The sequence below is a fragment of the Podarcis liolepis genome, assembly GCF_965112155.1.
Source record: "Podarcis liolepis genome assembly, chromosome: 3".
Taxonomy (NCBI): Eukaryota; Metazoa; Chordata; class Lepidosauria; order Squamata; family Lacertidae; genus Podarcis; species Podarcis liolepis.
Window position 1 is genome coordinate 81,237,142 of NC_139557.1, and position 19,259 is coordinate 81,256,400.

General features: G+C 41.0%; 1 protein-coding gene across 5 annotated transcripts in view; it reads left to right on the forward strand.

The window, feature by feature from the left end:
• KIF26B (kinesin family member 26B) overlaps nt 1-19,259 on the forward strand; it is a 296,108-nt gene that overhangs the window by 88,550 nt on the left and 188,299 nt on the right. For 4 of the 5 annotated variants that reach the window (XR_014524480.1, XM_083496725.1, XM_083496728.1 and 1 more), the window contains one exon: nt 856-1,389. Coding sequence is in view for 4 of the 5 variants with exons in the window: in XM_083496725.1 (XP_083352851.1) it covers nt 856-1,389 (534 nt within the window). In the remaining variant the exon portion in view is untranslated. The remainder of the gene's footprint in view (nt 1-855; nt 1,390-19,259) is intronic. The other variant, XM_083496726.1, reaches the window with a different exon arrangement.

Genomic DNA, 19,259 nt, shown 5'->3' on the forward strand with positions numbered 1-19,259 from the left:
ATACAGTGGTACCACGGGTTAAGAACTTAATTCGTTCTGGAGGTCCGTTCTTAACCTGAAACTTTTCTTAACCTGAGGTACCACTTTAGCTACTGGGGCCTCCTGCTGCTGCCGTGCTGCTGCCTCTCAATTTCTGTTCTCATCCTGAAGCAAAGTTCTTAACCCAAGGTACTATTTCTGGGTTAGCGGAGTCTGTAACCTGAAGTGTCTGTAACCCGAGGTACCACTGTACTTGATTATTTTGGTGGTAGAAAATGGATTTCTTAAAAAGGTAAATAATGGATAATTTTATTGATAAATTGATTGATTGACTGATGTACTACCCTTCTTTTTGAAGAAGCCCATTAAGTTTGCACTATATTATGAAATTCAATATTAAAAGACTCTTAATGGGCAGCATTGTATGCTTGGTTTGATCAGTGGACACAACTAATGAACAAAGTACCTCTCCAGTTGTTGTTGGAAGCTAGCCAACTTGACCAATGGTTAGGGATGATGTGAACTGAAGCCCAATAACATCTGGAGGACCTCCAGTTCCCAATCCCTGCTCAGAATAAAAAATTTCTTTTTTGTGTGTGAAGCTGAAGTAATCTTATGGGTAATTTTAGCGCAGTTTGAAAATGCAAATGGGAAAGATCTTCATGAGTCAACTCCCAAATGAACGTCTCAGTGGTATTCAAAAATACGACTGCTAATTAAGATCCAGCAGAAGTATGGGGATTTTTATATCCTAATTCTTTTTCACTTGTTAATAAAATGAATTAATAACAACCAGTGGTAGAATTTGGATTTAATTTTTTCCCTATCATCCAATTTTAATTGTCTACTTCTCCCCTCATTCTCTCTTATTGTTAGGACCCGGCTTTCTCTTCTGCGATTCACGACAAGCTGCAGGTGCCCAACACCACCCGGAAGGCATGGAACGAAAGAGACAACCGGTGCGACGTGTGTGCCACTCACTTGAACCAGCTGAAGCAGGAAGCGATTCAGATGGTGCTGACCCTCGAACAGGCTGCCAACACTGAACATTGCGATGCTTCTCCCGGCTCCCCTCCTCCTCTCCCCAACATCCCCACCTTGGTGGGCTCGCGACATATGGGCAGCCTGCAGCCCAGGGACTGGGCCTACATGTCTGCTCCTTATGCTACATCCAATTATGCTGGCTTTCTGCCTAACAAACTCAGCGGGAAACAGAACAACATAGGGATCGTTAATGGGATAGAGAAGAAAAATGGTTCCTTGGGACATCAGGCAAAGGTCAGTGTACAGATGGCCACCAGCCCCAGCAATGGTAACATCCTGAATTCTGTGGCTATCCAGGCTCATCAGTACCTAGACGGCACCTGGTCCTTGTCGAGAACAAATGGCGTTACTCTGTATCCCTATCAAGTAAGTAGCGTTAGAAAGGACACCCCCCCCAAATAAGATCTCTAGAATACTTTGTGGATTTGAGTAATACATATTAAGAAGTTGTATCAACACAATCATATTATTGAACAAGCAGTAATTTACCTCATTTGTAAAAACAGGAAGTCAGCCCCCTCCTCCCCAATCTCTCATAACATACAGCCGTATTTCTACAGCCTTTATCTCTGATAACCATCCTGTGGTTCAGAAAATTAACACTGCAAATCATGCCAAAGGACCATGTGCTTCAACAGGCCTACTTGTCCTGAAAAAGCCAGAACAGGGTATTGCTTTATGGCTGGAAGGTTAATAAACATGGACTGTTGAGACTCATTAATAATAGTATAGAAGTCGAAAGTTCAGAGGCATTCTTCCGTATTAGAAATCCCGTTTGTAGCAGTAGTAATAATGAAGAGAAATCCTGGTTGTAATAATTATGGTGATGCAAACTGGAGGAACGTGATTGTAGAAAAAGGCTCGTGTAAATAATAATCAGAGTAGGGGTTTCCAAGATGAATACCCTTGCATTTGCATGGTTGATAATGAAGTATAATCCTGCATGAGATACGTGGGCAATTTTATTGTGAGAAGATTCGTGAACTGCTGATGTCTTATTGGCGTTAAAAAAAAAAAGATGGCTCACACTGTTCAAAATATCTGCAGAATCCATTAATTAGTGTCTAGATATGTTTGTTATGTATCTTTTGGAGAGTATGGTATAATTATAGGATCTATTATGTTGGGAAGGGAATGAAATTGCTGAAGCTATAAAGTAGATGTATTAATATAATGTAATAGTTAAACAGCCTCACCCTAAAGGTGTTCAGTGGTACAAAGTGCCAGGTAAATATGGATAGGTTTGCAGGCTTGCATGGTGGTATGCTTACCCCCTTCCCTCGGGCAGAACTCTTTGACAGGAAGAAATGTAACATCCCTGCCGTGGAAAGCTGTAGTTGTGAAATTTCAGCATGCCATGAAGCTGTTAAAAGCATCTTAGGAACTAAGCTGCCCCCAAAGGTGTTGATCCTGTGCCCATGTAATAATTTTTTGTTCACTTTTTCTCCGTTCAAATGCTAACAGTGTGTCTGGGTAACTTTCAAGTTCCATAGCGTAACACTGGGGAACCTTAACTATCCCCTCCCTGGCCACAGTCAACAACAGGACCTTTCCCCCTAATGATAATTGCTGTGGTGGTAGGGATTTTTGTGGAGATCATGGCTGACCGTCCTAATTAACCCCCCTCTCAGTATTAGCTTCCCCCACAAAAAAGAATGCTAATGTGCATTTAACATAACATCACTAAGCCTAACCTGAGGCTTTTGTACCGTTGTTGTTGTTGTTACTGTTACTACTACTACTATTATGCCACCCTGCATCCAAAGATCACAGGGCAATTTACAGTATAAAACCACAAAATACATTTGCTATACAAAATCATGCCACAGGCTACATCTGAGAAATGCTGAGCTAACGGGACCAGGAATAAAAAATAATCTCATTGGATAAAGAGCATTGCAGTTCCAGGAGTGGGTTCATTGCCCTTTGCATCATCGTTTGTCAGGCTGATGCCCAGGAACAAGAGCTGTAGCCCTGGCTAGACTTAATGGCTCCCCGACGTGGGCATCTCCCCTTTGTAAATTAGCTTTCAGTTAGATAGTCTAGACAGCCTGCCAGAAATGGTTGACTGCTTTGAAGTCTGATCTTATTTTTCCTTCTGATTCTCTGCCTCTCAGATAAGAGGAAACCTTGGCATCATAATGGGATGCTGAACTTGGAGGCAGGCTTGCATATTGAGAAGGACACTTCTTGTCAGCAAGATGCAAAGGGTGTAGTTCAAGTTCATGGTAAATAGTTCCCAGCTGCCTATTTTTGAAGTGGCCCCTGTGGATGTGCCATTAGCAGCAGCTTCATCTGTATTAGTTAGCAGGTGATAAAATTCTGGTCCAGCCATTTGGCACCGTGTAGGACAGTATGTGTGAAGAGGAAAGGATTAGCTGGGTAAACCCAGCTAGATGGGTGGGGTAGAAATAATAAATTATTATTATTATTATTACATATTGCACAGCTGTCCTGCCATGGTCTGCAGTTGTTGGACTGTTGTTGCTGTTTAGTCGCTTAGTCATGTCCGACTCTTCGTGACCCCATGGACCAGAGCACGCCAGGCACTTCTGTCTTCCACTGCCTCCCGCAGTTTGGCCAAACTCATGCTGGTAGCTTCGCGAACACTACCCAACCATTTCGTCCTCTGTCGTCCCCTTCTCCTTGTGGCCTCCATCTTTACCAACATCAGAGTCTTTTCCAGGGAGTCTTCTCTTCTCATGAGGTGGCCAAAGTATTGGAGCCTCAGCTTCAGGATCTGTCCTTCCAGTGAGCACTCAGGGCTGATTTCCTTCAGAATGGAGAGGTTTGATCTTCTTGCAGTCCATGGGACTTTCAAGAGTCTCCTCCAGCACCAAACCTTGATCATTAGCTGAAAGTTGTTAGACTACAGTTTCATTCACCTCTGACCCATTGGCCATGCCAGCTGGGTCTGATGTTTTCTTAGTAAGAGTGTGTTGATGATAGCATCAGGTTGCGGGTTCAATCCCCATATGGGACAGCTGCATATAGGGAGTTGGACAAGATGATCCTTAGGGTCCCTTCAAACTCTATAATTCTATGATAGTCAAAAAGTCTTGGGACACCATTTTGATTTCTCCTGCTCTACATGTCTATCAGCGTAGTCACAGTCAGGACCCCTGCTTCATGCAGGGTCCTCAGTTATGTAGAAGACAAATGTGATATGCAGGCACATCTATACACTTTCTAGTCGCACCTGTGACAGGGGTGTCACTATTTTTCAGCTTTAGTTATTTATCTGTAACTTGGAAATAATTGTAATCAAATATGATCAAGAAGACAAAGATGCTAAAAGAATTTGCAGTTTCAGGATGCAGTACATATAAATTAAAAACTTTATTCACTTTTATGTATTTGTCACTGAATTTACAGACAACCGTTCGTGCTAGAAAAACAAGGATCCTTTATATTGTCTCTTTAATATTCCTTTAATGAAGTACACATATTGTTGCTCTTTCTAACATACTTAAACGGTAACTCCCAGTTTTTAATGCACCGTTTCCAGGAAAACAAAGGCTTATTGAAGTCAGTGGAAAAAATCTCTTTACAGCCCTAGATCCCTGGAGTGTAAGGATGTGTTGCTAAACCCACACACCCAGTTCCCCCCTCCCCTGTTTCTTTTTGCAAACAAGTAGGAGGAACATCAGCAAAGGAATCATCAAATATACTCAGTGCATGCAGAAACTTCCAGGACTTGCTATGTGTTTGTGAAGCAAGGTAGATTTATCGTAACAGCCTACTGGGGCCATTGTTGTACTTCAAATACAGCTTGCAGAGGTAGGATTATAAAAAAGGAATAAAACAAAAACTGATGGCAGCTTCTTGCATGTATATTTAGGTACAGACACCCAAGCACAAAATACACATGTACTGTTGCATCAGTTGTGAAGGGCACATGTGGGTATTTGCAGTCCACAAGAAAGAGATGGACACTGGGTCTTGGCTCCAACATTTATTTGAGGACCAATGCACAATTGGTAATTCAACACTTAGCATGGCAGGGAAGTAACAAGATCCCCTGGGCTGGATCCCATTAACCCTCTGTGCTTGCAGAACCAGCACAAGGTTTTTGACTGGTGCAATGGGGCTCCCTCCTCTTCTCCTCTGTGCTCCCTGTGCCTCACACCAAATAGTCTAGACAGGGAGGACAGGGAGGGTGGGGCAGGATGAGAGGGAAGGTCTTTCTATCTGGCAAGCAGAAATGCTTGCACTGAGAAATGATCAGAAGAGTGTGGCACTGAGTGGTTTTTGCCTTACCCCCACAAGGGACTTGCTTGGTTTTGCTGCTCTTCAGACAGTCCACTCACATGCTCCTGCAGCCTATGGTGAAGATTGTGGTGAAGCGGAAATCCTCACAGTGGTTTCCTCCCGGGGCTTCTAGGAGTGTAAACGGCATATGATTTTAAATCGCTTTGTAACTTAAGATGACTGGAAGTTAAAAATAGTAATATATAGCTACATTCTTCTGTTGATTGCCAGAATTTCATAAACCATTTCATCATCTTTCCCCCCTGGCTCTTTAGCGACTGCTGTTCTTCTTAAGAAATTGTTCATATTTATGAAGCAAGTAAGGAGTGTGTGTGTTGTGTCCCCACCCCCGGCAACCATTTATAGAGGCACTGACCAAAATATAGTTTTAAGTGGTTAGAGTTTAATTTTGTTTTTGTTTCTTGTAAATCATATATTAAAATTAGCTATAATGGTTTAAATAACATCTGTTGTGAACCTGGACAGTCTGACCACCGTCACCCATGTGCTGGTAACCTCCAGGCTACTTCAGTGTGATGGTGCCTGTGAGGTTCAGAAACTGCAGCTGGCGCAAAATGCAGTAGCTTGACTGCACAGTGGGGCAGGAGATTGCTAACACATTGCCCCACTGTTGTAACAACTGCACTGGCTGCCAAATAGCTACCCACGTAAGTTCAAGGTACTGGTTTTGGTGTCTAAAATCCTGTACTGTGTGGGACCAGGACACCTGAAATATACTCCCCCATATACTCAAATGTTTACTGTGCTCTGAAGGTGAGACCCTCTTGCAGGTACCATCTTATCTGGTGGTGCATTCCACACAATGTAGGAATCAGGCTTTTAGGATGTGCCTTAGTATTAGATGGGCACTATCTCTTGCTGTTTCAGCAACTACTGAAGACCTGCTTATTTCAACAAGTCTCTTAAGTTGATACCTTTCCCAGTCTGCATCTGTATTGGAATTGTTTTTCAGATGTTTTTCAGACATTTTCATTATTTTATCACTTGTTTCTTTGCTGCCCTGGGCTCCTTTGAGAGGAAGTGAGGGATATTAATAAGTAAATAAATAAATAGCTCCTCCAATCAAATAAATTTCAGTCTCCACACCCTATGCCATACCATCCACAAAGGTTTGCCAGTCTCAAGGAAGAGGTTTTTAAGGAAAGTACAGAGGTTTGCAAGAAAGTGTTCTTCACGAATGTGAATCCTATTCTGTCCACAGGCAGAAATTATGGGTTTTTGAAAAAGGTTTCTGGCCCTACTTGTCAGCTGTCAGCCATCAGGTCACTAAGCAGTGGTGGTAATGCATGTGCGAACCAGCTTTTAGTCGAAGAATATGATTTCCTCGTTGGTTAATTTTTCCTCAGATTGACAAAAAGGAAAATAATAATAAAACATAGATCCTAGTCTGACTTTCTTACACTCACTTATTGTTTGGTGGGGGGGGGGAATCCCTCTTGGCAGACTACTAGTCTTTTTAAAAATAAAACATAAAATAAGTAATGAATAGCTTTGGTGGGGTCATAAGTCATCAACTGACCTTCTTACCATGAAGTCTTCAATTGAGCTTGTGTATTACAGTAATTGGCTAATTATATCTGACTTTCAAACTAATAGTCCGGTTGTGTCCTTTTTTCTTTCTTTATACTATGAGGGGAAGTTGGATTCCATACTAATTGTATTATTTTATTTTTTTACAATCACTCTGGAGTGATTTGATCTCACATGACATTTTTATGCATGGCTTCATGACCCTGAAATCATTCGTTTTCCCTTCACTATACCAGACCAAACAAGGGAAGTGAGAGGAAAAGAGTATCCCAGCAACTGAAAAGAGCTAAGGAGGCTTATCCTGTGAGTATGAGAGCCCCATGACTCTGCTGTGATGGGAAGAAGCAATCTGTGAGCTCTTAAAAAAAAAAGTGAGATAATCCTTTAATATAAGTGCATGACATGAGATCACAATTAGTAAGGATTTGGATTCTTGACTTTATCCAGTCTAGTTTGTTCTATAATATGAAACCGTCTCCTTCCTGTGAGACTATCTAGAATAATTTGGGCCAGGGAAAGCTGTTGCCAAGGGCATGCAACTCTTAAAATTTAGTGAAGCCATGTAGCTCTCCTGATGGAAAGTGGCCACCACATCATCCTGTAAAGAGCAATTCATTTTTTAAAGAATTTACCACAAGAAGTTTGAAGCAGTCCCATTGCTACAACTTTGGATATATGCAGTACAGTTCACTTCATAAGTGGTTACAGAACTTTTGGTTAACTTTTCCCTCTTAATTAAATTATTTAATTCAAGTCTCTCAGAATGAAAAGGGAGATAATTGGGCCCTCAATAATTGAGGTATTTCCCCCCTCATCTTTGTTTTCCTCTTGAGACAAGGACATATTGTTTAGGGATACACACACAAAGTGTTTCCAGAATAACCCAACATACTGAGTAAAGAAAGAGAGCAAGAATACCTGAGGTGCTCTGACCATGCAGGCAAATGTGAAGACCTGCCAACTTCCACTTAAAATAACATTCGAGCATTGATTTCCCCGCATTGCATTTGTTGTGCTCAGTTTCAGCTTCCTTTCAGCTTCACTTATCTGATGAAGTAGACCCCTGTCCACAAAAGCTTATGGCATAATTAATGTGTAAGTCTTTTAACAGAAGAAAGTGGTTAACAAGAACAATCCAAATTATTTTGCTTTTTATTATACATTTAGGAATATCTGAATAAATGCAAAAATTAAAATACCACTGTGGTTTTATTTATTTTAGTTTAACTAAGGGGATGTTATAGTTTGACTACTACTGCTCAGTCTCGAACACCCCTTTCTTGAGTGAAGTGCTGGAGAGGGTGATGGTGTTTCAGCAGCAGACACTTTTTGGGGAAAGTAATTACCTGGGATCACACCTGTGTTTAGCATGGACAGAAGCTCTGTTGAATGAGAGCTGTCCAAAAGAATGTCCTTAGTAGGTTGTGTCCTGAATATCTCTCTTGATTTAAATATAAAGTTGATAGGCATCTGTGCTTATTCATTTATTAACACTTTTTATCTTGTCATTCAACAATAAAGGCCTCAAAGGTGGCTCCCAACTATAACTAAAATACAGAATCCCTATAGCGAGCTAATATGGAGCATAGTGAGTGATCTATGAAGTCTCTGGCTCACATTTTGCCTTTGCCACAAACTTATTCGGTAGCCTTGGGCAAGTGACTCTTTATAACCTCAGTGCTATATTATTTATTTCCATCCTTTTAGAAGGCAGGTTTGTAGTCTCTTCAGTGGCAGCCTCATTAAGAAGCTATCTTTGATTTTATCAAAATATAATTTCTTACATAATTTGTTTATACCTCTTCATAAACAATCATCAGACCACTTATAGACCCCTTATCTTCAGCACCGACCATCATTTTGTATTGGGCAATATACAATAATGTAATGTGTGAAACATCCTTTAGTCTGAGTAGGTCTAGTTCAGGGTTTCTGCCATAAACTGACTTTATGGAAGGTATGAATGACATGAATGAAGAATGCCATTTGACCAGCTGCTTCTAAACTTTATACCCGCACTGATTGTATTTTCCCAAAGAGCATATAGAGGTTACACATGGCCAGAGGTGATGAAGAATCACTCCAGGATAATGGAACGACATTAAATGCAACTATCTGCTATAAGACAGAATGAGATGGTGCATCACCTTTCACAGCCATCTCACGTAGCTGGTTATCCCCAGAAGAGTTCAAAGATTCAAGAACAGAGGCTAATGACCTGTCACCTTTGAAAGTGTTAGACTGCCGGTCATGCTTAAGGTCACTAGGAGTTCTCGGCTGAACATCTGTAACCTTGATTCATAAAGAGAAAGGGAGAGAGAGAGAGAGAGGAAGAGAGAAAAGAAGAAGAAACCTGTTTTAATCATTCAAGTCTCCTCATGTAGATAAGCCTGCACATTTAATAAATATTTTAAAAGAATACTAGGTGATCTACATTTGAAAGGAAAATAATAATCAAAAGAGTGACCTTTTCTAATGCAGGAAATACTGGATTTCTGAATATGTTCTGGCAAATTAAAGCTCTAGTATTCATGTAAATGTTTTATATTGAACAGCTTATCCTGTTCTTTTGCGCATACTGCATTCTGAATGCTTAATATTCAAAATTAATATATGAAGAGACTGAACTGTAGCAGGCAGAATTTCTCTGCCAGATAGCTGGAGGTAACGAATTTTTGACTTCTAGAATATATGCACACACACACACACACACACACACACACACACACACACACAAGGTAAGTGTAGGACGGTTGACAAATTAAAGGGAAAAATAACCACCTTGCTTTTGATTGAGTAAATTCATATTTTAGTACCTCAGTATATGAGGCAGCACAAGATAAATAATGAATTACTAGACTAGACTTGATAAGACTAGGCAAGAAAACACCAAAGCCTTTATCATTTGGAAACCTTACTCATTTGTCCTAGTACAGAAATCTGCTAATGCTTCAGCTCAGAGGTGGCAACATGGGCCCCAGACTGTGGGTGCCCAGCGTGTGCAACTCAGTCTCCAGCTTCCACTGCCACTGCTCTTTGCCGCCACTGCGGCTGGGCCAGGGCCTCTGCCATGGGGTCTCTGCAGCTGTGGACACAACGGGGGCAGATATGGATATGGTACTCTGCCACCCCACCCCTGCCACAGCTACCAGGCCAAGACCTCTGCTACGAGGCCTCCACTGAGACCCACCACAGCTGCAGGTGCACCCTGGAAGCACGTCCGCCACAGGCCCAAACAGAGGACCTGCAGCAGAGATGGAGGCCCTGGCCCAGTCACCACTGTGGTGCCAGAGAGCCAGCAAAGGTAAGGCAGCTGGTGGCAGGTGAGGCTGAGCAGTGTGCGCATGATGTGACGGCCAGACACCCACAGTAGAAATTTTGTGGATGCCTAGGCGCCCAGGGCCCCCCAAAGATGGTGCCAGTGCTTTAGCTGATTTCCATGTTGGACTGACCAGGTAGCATGAATAATATGAGGATGGTGCTATTGGAAGGCCCTTTACTCCAACACCTGTAAACCTCTTGCAGCGATAGCCCTTTCGTTGGGGAGAGTGAGACAGACAGCTCAGGCAGCTGCTGCTGGAAAATGCCAGTGAGATGTTGGAAGACAGGGTTTTGTGGACTCTCTAGCAAGCCTCCTGCCCTCGTGTACCATGACATTGCCTTGTCTCTAGTGTTGAAGTATGATTTAGCTGCCAGTCCATTCAGGCTCTGTAAATAGATTTATTTATTTTTGCTGAGGGGACGGGATCTTTTTCTTTCCTGAGGTGGCCCTGACATCTGAGAAACTATGGAGGTTTAAACAAACTTGGCTAGGTGACTCCCAGTACAATAATGTGGTGTTTCTGTGTGCTCTGGCTTCCATTATAGTGTTCTGTTGCACCAGAAGCGGTTTAGTCATGCTGGCCACATGACCTGGAAATCTGTCTGTGCACAAATGCCAGCTCCCTTGGCCTGAAAGCGAGATGAGCTCCACAACCCCATAGTCGCCTTTGACTGGACTTAACCATCCAGGGGTCCTTTACCTTTACCTAATGTGCTAGATAGACTTAATCTAATGCCAAACCAATGTCTTCAGTCATGGCAACCATGCCCCCCCAAAAAAACCTTATTTAAAATAAAACTTGAATGCAGGTCATAGAGTTCAAAGAAAGCACTTTCCCTATATTATGGGCATCCAGATAACGCTATAGAAAACTGCATAAACATATTTCAGAATCTGCTGTAGTAGGCGATGGAATGAATTTGTTCTGTTTGGTCCTATTCAGAGCGTGTCATGAAAATATTATTGGTAGTGTGCCTACAGTAGTGTATCTTAACCAAGACTGTGCTGCAGCATATTTGCCAGATTCAAATTTCAGAAAAACTGCAGGCACAAAATAGAATTATGATATTTAAGAAGTGATACCAGTCACCTTTTAAATTCCCTATGCGCCCCCTAGACTTGTGCATTTTGGTGAGATAAGGAGGCAAGGTAAGGCAGCCCTGTTTAGGGAAGCTTTTAATGTTTAATAGATGATTGTATTTTAATATTCTGTTGAAAGCTGCCCAGAGTGGCTGGGGAAACCCAGCCAGATGGGCGGGGTATAAATAATAAATTATTACATTATTATATAAAGGTAAGATGCAGCTGTCCTTATCCATGAACCCCTTCCCATGAATAGTAGTAGGCTTTATATGTGAATGGGATGAATGTGTAACATGGCTCCTTCTCTCATATCTGTTTGACCCTAGTCATTAACCAGAGAAGAAGCAACTGCATGAGTTTGCTTTTGCTCCCTTTTGGAAAGGATTCTGCTCTAACCACTCATTGCTATTGGGTTATGGAAGCAAAGGGGAAGAATACTCTGGCACCTCCACCAGCAAAGCAGCTGCCGCTGTGCAGGCAATAATAACCCCAAGGGAAGATCAGCCTCGCCACAGCAGGATGCCACTTCCTACTGACATCTCCCCACCTCATTCCGGCATTGTCAAATTGTTCTCCCTCTTCACTTTTCTGTATCCTCCCCTCCATTTTTCCACCTTGGCTTTTTTGCTTGTTTGTCTATAAGCGCAAGTCTCTCTCTGTGTGTTTTAAACTGATGTGAGTTTGAAAAGTGAGATAAAATATATTAAGCTGAAATTAATAGATTGGAAGTGCTGGATTAAGATCTGTTTCAGTTTTTTTTTATTTTTTTTTTATTTATTTAATTTTATTAGAAAAAAGATTCACGTTACACGTCAAACATCAGATACATATATACATATCATTAAAAAGTAGAAAAAAAGTAAGAAAAAAAAGAAAAAAAGAAAATTACCAAAAAAAAAACACTCGGAAGAGAGAAAAAAAGAAAAAGCCAAGAGAAAAAGAACAGTAAAAAAAACAAACTTCCGTTCAACTTGGTCCAGGATTACACAATCATTAAATAATCTTTGCAGTAGAACTTACAGTAGTATTTAACATCGACAGTGTTAATTATCTTCTGCTGTTGTGTTACTAATACCCATATTGTTCTCAACATAAATTAAAAATTTCTTCCATTCATCTTTAAGTTTCGTAGTATTATTTTGCCTTAATTTCTGTGTTAATCTCGCTAATTCTATGTATTGATATAATTTCACTTGCCACTCTCCGGTCGTAGGCATATCAGGGGATTTCCATTTTTGTGCAATTAGGATCCTCGCCGCAGCGGTCGCATATTGGAAAAAGATTTGATCTGGGTTTTTTTATTTCCTCACCAATCATACCTAAAAGAAACAACTCAGGTATCTTGGGGAAATTATATTTTAAGATTTTTTTCAATTCATCATAGATCTTTCCCCAGAATTCCTTCACTGCCTCGCAGGTCCACCAAATGTGGAAAAAGGTCCCAATCTTCTCTTTGCATCTCCAACAACTATTATCAACAGTTTTATACATCTTTCCTAGCTTTGCTGGGGTCAAATACCAGCGGTACATCATTTTCTCTAGGTTTTCTCGGAGGGTTGCACACGCTGTAAATTTCATACCCTTCCTCCAGAGTGTCTGCCATTTATTGTAATCGATATTATGTCCAAGGTCTCTATCCCACTTCACCATCGCGCCCTTCACCAAATCCTCTCTTGTATCCCATTCTAATAATTGTTTATATAATTTAGAGAGGTGTTTATCATTACTCTCTAAAATTTCTATCTGGAATCTTGATTTTTTATCACTCATCCCCTGTTTCTTGTGCTCACTCCACAGTGCATTGATCTGATGGAAGTGAAACCATTCTTTTATCTTATCTTTCAACTCGTCATAGGACTTCACCTTCCAACCTTCTTCTGTCTTAATTAAAAGATCCTCATAGGTCCATCTTTCTCCCGTCATGTTCGGGTTTTTTATTTTAACAATATCCACTGGGGAGAGCCACCAAGGGGTCCCTTTTTCGATCAGTTTTTTATATCTATTCCACACCTCCAGTAGTGAACCTCTAATTATATGACTAGAAAACCCTCTGTGAATCTCACCTTTCCCCTGCCACAGGTAGGCGTGCCACCCGAACCTAATATCAAAACCCTCCAGGTCCAATAGATCAGTGTTTCTAAGGGTGGCCCATTCCTTTAACCAGCTTAAACAAGCTGCCTCATAGTATAACCTTATATTCGGTACCGCAAATCCGCCCCTCTCTCTTGCATCTGTCAGGTATTTAAACTTTATCCTGGCTCTCTTCCCCTGCCAAATGAACTTAGTCATAATTCTTTGCCAGTTCCTAAAACGGGTGGTGCCTTTGATTATCGGGATATTTTGGAACAGAAATAATAACCTTGGGAGGATGCACATTTTAATCGCCGCCATCCTCCCCGTCCATGAAAGCTTCAGCCTCTGCCAGATGTCCAGATCTTTTTTTATTTCCTGCCAAATCTTATCGTAATTATCTTCTACCAAATTTATATTTTTTGGAGATAGCCAAATTCCCAAGTATTTTACCTTATTCACAATTTTTATACCAGTCCTTTGTTCCAATTGGATTTTGTCCTCATTGGCCAAATTCTTTGTTAAAATTTTTGTTTTCTTCCTGTTTAATCTAAATCCTGACAGTCTGCCGAATTCCTCTAATAGTTCTATCACCTTACATACACTGTCCACTGGTTCTTCCAGGGATAGGACTAGGTCGTCGGCATATGCCTTTAGCTTAAATTCTTTCTTTCCAATTCTTATCCCCTTCACACCCACTGCGTCTCTTATTCTATTTGCAATAACTTCCAAAACCATTATAAAGAGCAGGGGGGATAAAGGACAGCCCTGCCTTGTACCTTTCCCAATCTTAAATGGTTTGGTCAGGCTGTTGTTTATAATCAGCATAGCCTGTTGTTCCGAGTATATTGCTTTGATACCTTTCATGTAGGGGCCTTCTATACCTGCCTTTTCCAAATATAGTGATAAGAATTCCCAGGAGACATTATCGAAAGCCTTTTTGGCATCTATGAAGATTAGTGCGGCTGGGGTGTCTATCCTTGTATCTAAATATTCAATGATGTTTAATATATGGCGCACATTATCTTTCTGATGTCGATTAGGGAGGAATCCCGCTTGGTCTTTATGGATGTGTTTCATTAATAACTTCTTGAGTCTACTTGCCATTATATCGGCAAAGATCTTATAATCGTTGTTAAGCAAAGAGATTGGCTTATAATTTTTTATATCAGTTTTCTCAGTTTCTGATTTTGGAACTAGAGTTATGAATGCCTCCTTCCAGGAGCCGGGAATTTTCCCTCCCTGGAGGATGTTGTTGATAACATCTCTAAGCACCGGAGCAAGGAGTTCCCCTAATGTTTTATAGTATTTTGAGGGCAGACCATCCGGCCCAGGAGCCTTTCCATTTTTCATCCTATTAATAGCTTCCTTCACTTCATTTACAGTAATTTCCTTATTTAATTGTATTCTGTCCTCTTCCGATATATATTTTCCTCTTTCCTGCTCCAAATATCTTTCAATTTCTAAACTATCTTCGGTTCCTCTTTCATACAACTTTTCGAAAAACTGAACAAACCTTTTTTCTATTTCATCTGGGGCTTCTATGATGTTATCTTCCATTATTATTTTACTTATCACATTTTGCTTTTTCCTCTTTCTCAGCTGCCACGTGAGTAACTTCCCCATTTTATTTGCCGATTCAAAAAACCTCTGCTTCATATATTTGATTCTCCAATCTATTTCTTGGTTTAGTATGGCTGAATATTGGGCCTGTAGCACCTTTGAGGCACGGGTGGCCTCAACATCTGCTGGATTAGTAATCAATTTCCTCTCATAATTTCTCAGTTGTGTGAGGATTTCTTCTTTCTTTTGTTCTCTTAATTTCCTCCTAAAATTATTTTGTTGAATTAAGACCCCCCTCATGACCGACTTACTGGCATCCCATACAATATCTATGGTGGGTTCCCCCTTCAAATTCAAATCAAAATAATCTTTTAAGGTGCCTTTAACCTTTTCTTTCACATCATCATTATCCAGTAGATTTTCATCCATCCTCCATCTATATTGTCCCTTAAGCCCACCATTAATTTCCATTGCCAACGCGCAATGATCAGAGAGTGTCCTAGGTAAGATTTCACATCTCTTCACCCTTAAAATAAGGTTTCTCGTCGTCCAAATTTGGTCAATTCGACCCCAACTTTGATGTGGTTCTGAATAATGAGTGAATTGTTTGGAAGTAGGGTTTTTATGTCTCCAGACATCAATTAAATCTAGGTTATCCTCTAAATCCTTAAAAGATTTCGGCAGTTTTCCTCTATTAGAATTCCCTCTCTTTTCACTCCTGTCCAGCTCCGGTACTGGCACACCATTCATATCCCCGAGCAGGATTAATTTATGCGTTTCTAATTCTAATAGGATTCCTTCAAGTTTCTCAAAAAATTCTGCTCTATTTTTATTCGGGGCGTAGACCGTCACGACATTGATTTTTTCCCCTCTAAAATTTAGTTGGATCCCTAAAATTCTTCCTTCTTCATCTTTACAAATTTGTACGGGGTCCCACTTCTCTTTTACATATATCACTACCCCTTTTTTTTTATTTACCTCCGAATTGATAAACTCTACTCCTAATTTTTTATTCATCAAAATATGTTTATGTTTCTTCGCAATATGGGTTTCCTGGAAGCAAATTACATCATAGTTTTTGTTTTTCAACACTCTCTCAATTTTATTCCTTTTAACTTTCTCATTCAACCCATTCACATTCCAGGATAAAAAGTTTAATGTATGTGTTATTGTTTCTATTTATCTATTACGGTTTCTCTGACCGGAGTCCCGAACTAAACTCTACTGCCTCTATTACCTGAGAGCTCCCCCTCCTCTGCCGTCCCCGCTCCCACCACGGCTTCATCATCTTCCTCGTCTGTTCCCTCCATCCCCTCCTCCTCCTCCCGCCCCCCCTCTCCTCCTCCTCCCGCCTCCTCCCCATCCTTCTCCCTGCTCCTAGGCCTATTCTCTGGCCTTCCCAGATCTTTCTCGTACCTTCTCAAAAACTTCTCAGCCTCCTGTGTGTCCATCAATCTAAATTTCTTATCCTTATAGTAGAAGGTAATCCCTTCCGGGAACTCCCATCTAAATTGTATCCCCTTTCTCTTCAAAACAGCTACCACCTGTTTATATCCCTCTCTTTTACGTAATAACCTGACCGGTATTTCTTTGTAAATAATAATGGGTCTTCCATCAATTCTTAGTCTATTGTGGTAGCTCTTCCTTAAGATTAGGTTTTTCATTTCCGCTGAGTTGAAAATCACCAAACAGTCTCCCAAGAATTTGTTAGTTCTAAAATGTTTAGGTCTTGACATCCTGAAAACATTCTCTATGGAAAGAGCCAACTCTTCCTCCCTTATATCTAGCCATTTAGAAAGTTCTCTAATCATTTTCCCTCTTATATCTTCATTTCTTTCCTCTGCTACTCCCCTGAATTTCAAGTGTAGCTGCTTTTGTCGCATATCTGCCATGGCTAGATTGTCCCATATCCTGTCTTGTGAGCTGCTTAACTCTCTTAACTCTTCTTTCACCTTCATTGTCTCTCTCTTCTGCTCCCTTATCTCTTTCTGTAATTTCTTGTTAGATTCTTCAATCAATCTGGACTTAACAGAGAGGTCCTGGATTTTGGCCGAGAGTTCCCCAACTGCTCCCTCTATCCTTTTATCAATTCTCTCTTGTACCTCTCCTAGCTTATTTTCCATACATAATATATTTTGTTTAAATTCCTCCTTTATTCTCGCCCACAAATTGTCTAGATCTTTGATTTCTTCCTGGCGGGACCATTTCCTCTCCCCCGGAGTCCCACCCCCCTTCTTCCCATCCTTTCCATCCTTCCCCGCCATTCCCAGATTTCCCCCACCCAATTTCTTTCCCCTCCCTCTCCTACTTTCCCCCCCCTTAAGTCCCTCCTTTAAATTTCAACAAATATCAGCAATTATAGGCGAAAACAAAGAGGAAATAGAGCAGAAAAATAAAGCAAAGATGAAGCAGTTTTCACCATCTAAAGATAGCCAGACTCTTCGGGGTTAAATCCAAACATAAGCACCCCCAGGGCAAAGTTCTATGCCGGCGTCTATACCAAAAATCCAAATTCGAAGAAGGGTACCAGAAGGGGGCGCGGGCGACGTAGAGCGGAGTAGTTCCGCTTTAAAGTCCCGGCTTTAAAGTTTCAGTTTTCTGATAAATCAAGAGGATTTTCTGGACCTAGGAAGCCGTTCAGACCAACAAAGCTATTTGCGTTGGCTGAGCAGCATGGCCAGCTAAAAGCCTACAGCTTAAAATGCAGCTTTCCATATGCAGACTTCTTCCTCTGAATGTCACTGATGAACATTTGAAAGGGCTGTAGTTTATTTGCTTAATCCAATGATGATTTTGGGGTGGGATTAGATGTTAAACCAGGAGATTAAGTTGTTGTTCTCATATAAAGAAGGTCTCTGTGATTTTTTTTCCAAGGTGGGGAAAGGGCCTTTGTTACCTGCTGTCTTACCTGGTGACCTTGTCAGTTACCACAGGTGCCTACACCCTGGGTAATAATAATCCTAAATGCCTTGAAGCAATGTTAGCGGCTGAGGCTTAACTGAAGCTCTTGATTATCTCCCGAGAATTGTATTGCACTTCGGAGGCTGCTTTAAACATTGGCCGAAACCAGCTCATCTGTATCAAGTTTGTACTGGAAAGAAAAGTCAGCAGTAGGAGACACCTGGCCAGATAGTGGATAGTAATTAGGGTACCAGAGAAAGGAGAGCGTAAAAAAAAGGGCTTGGTGAAGTGGTGGATTTAGCGATGAATAAAACTCTCAGCAGAGAAACAAAAACCTATGACCTTAATACTACCCACTACTAATACCAGCTAATGTGGAATGTGTCCATAGCTTTTCTAGCCCGAAGAAGAGTTTCTGTTTATTTAAAGAGGACGAGCTTACTCCTATAGTGCTGTGTATTTCTGTCTCAATTCATGTGTTGACTCAAACGAAGGTACATTCATTTGCCCAATGATACAAACAGATATGTACCTCTGGTTTCACAAACTCAGCCATTACCCTTCTATGTTCTGGCTGATTTTTGACTATAGAATGCCCTCCCTATGGAGGCTTGCCTGCCACCTGCTCTGGTGTCATCTAGGCTACCTGGTAACTTTTGATTTTACCAGGCCTTTTAATTGGGTCTGTTTGTAGAGTTTAGATTTGCAGCTTTCTTTAGATTTGCTGCATTTGGTATGCTCTTTGTATGCCTTTTAATTTATTTGGTACTTCTGTTGTTGTTGTTGTTGGTGGTGGTGGTGGTGGTAAGTCACTCTTGGAATCTGTTTGAAGAGTAAGGTATAAATCCCCATAAAAGATAAGTAAATAAAAATGAATAATGTTCCCATACATGGTACTTTTTCATCTTATACTCATGTCCAATGCTTCACATGGGATGCATTCTGAATGTGTTTGCCCTTGGCTAGAATAAACACACTTGACAAATTTAAGTGATGGTGACCTTTCCGATTTTGTTTCACCATTTGTGGCCAACTAATATGTATTTTGTCAATGTGTGTGCCTTTCACTATATGTTCCTGAGGTTTTTGGATGTCCCTATTCTTATCCAGACCAAGGAGGATGTTTCCTGATTGTCCACATGTTATTTTGCTGTTCTGAATTTGCTAGTTGAAGTACCTTGGAAGTCAAACAGAATCCATTCCGGAAGTCCGTTCGACTTCCAAAATGTTTGGAAACCAAATCACTGCTTCTGATTGGCTGCAGGAAGCTCCTGCAGCCAATCAGAAGTTGCGGAAGCCCCATCAGATGTTTGGGTTCCAAAAGAATGTTCGCAAACCAGAACAATCACTTCCGGGTATGCGGCGTTCAGGAGCCAAACTGTCCGAGTTCCAGGGCGTTCAGGATCCAAGGTACGACTGTACCCTCAACAAAAAACAGGTATTTCTAATGCAATCTGCATTCCTACAATGAGAATATAGCCCACAATATACAATT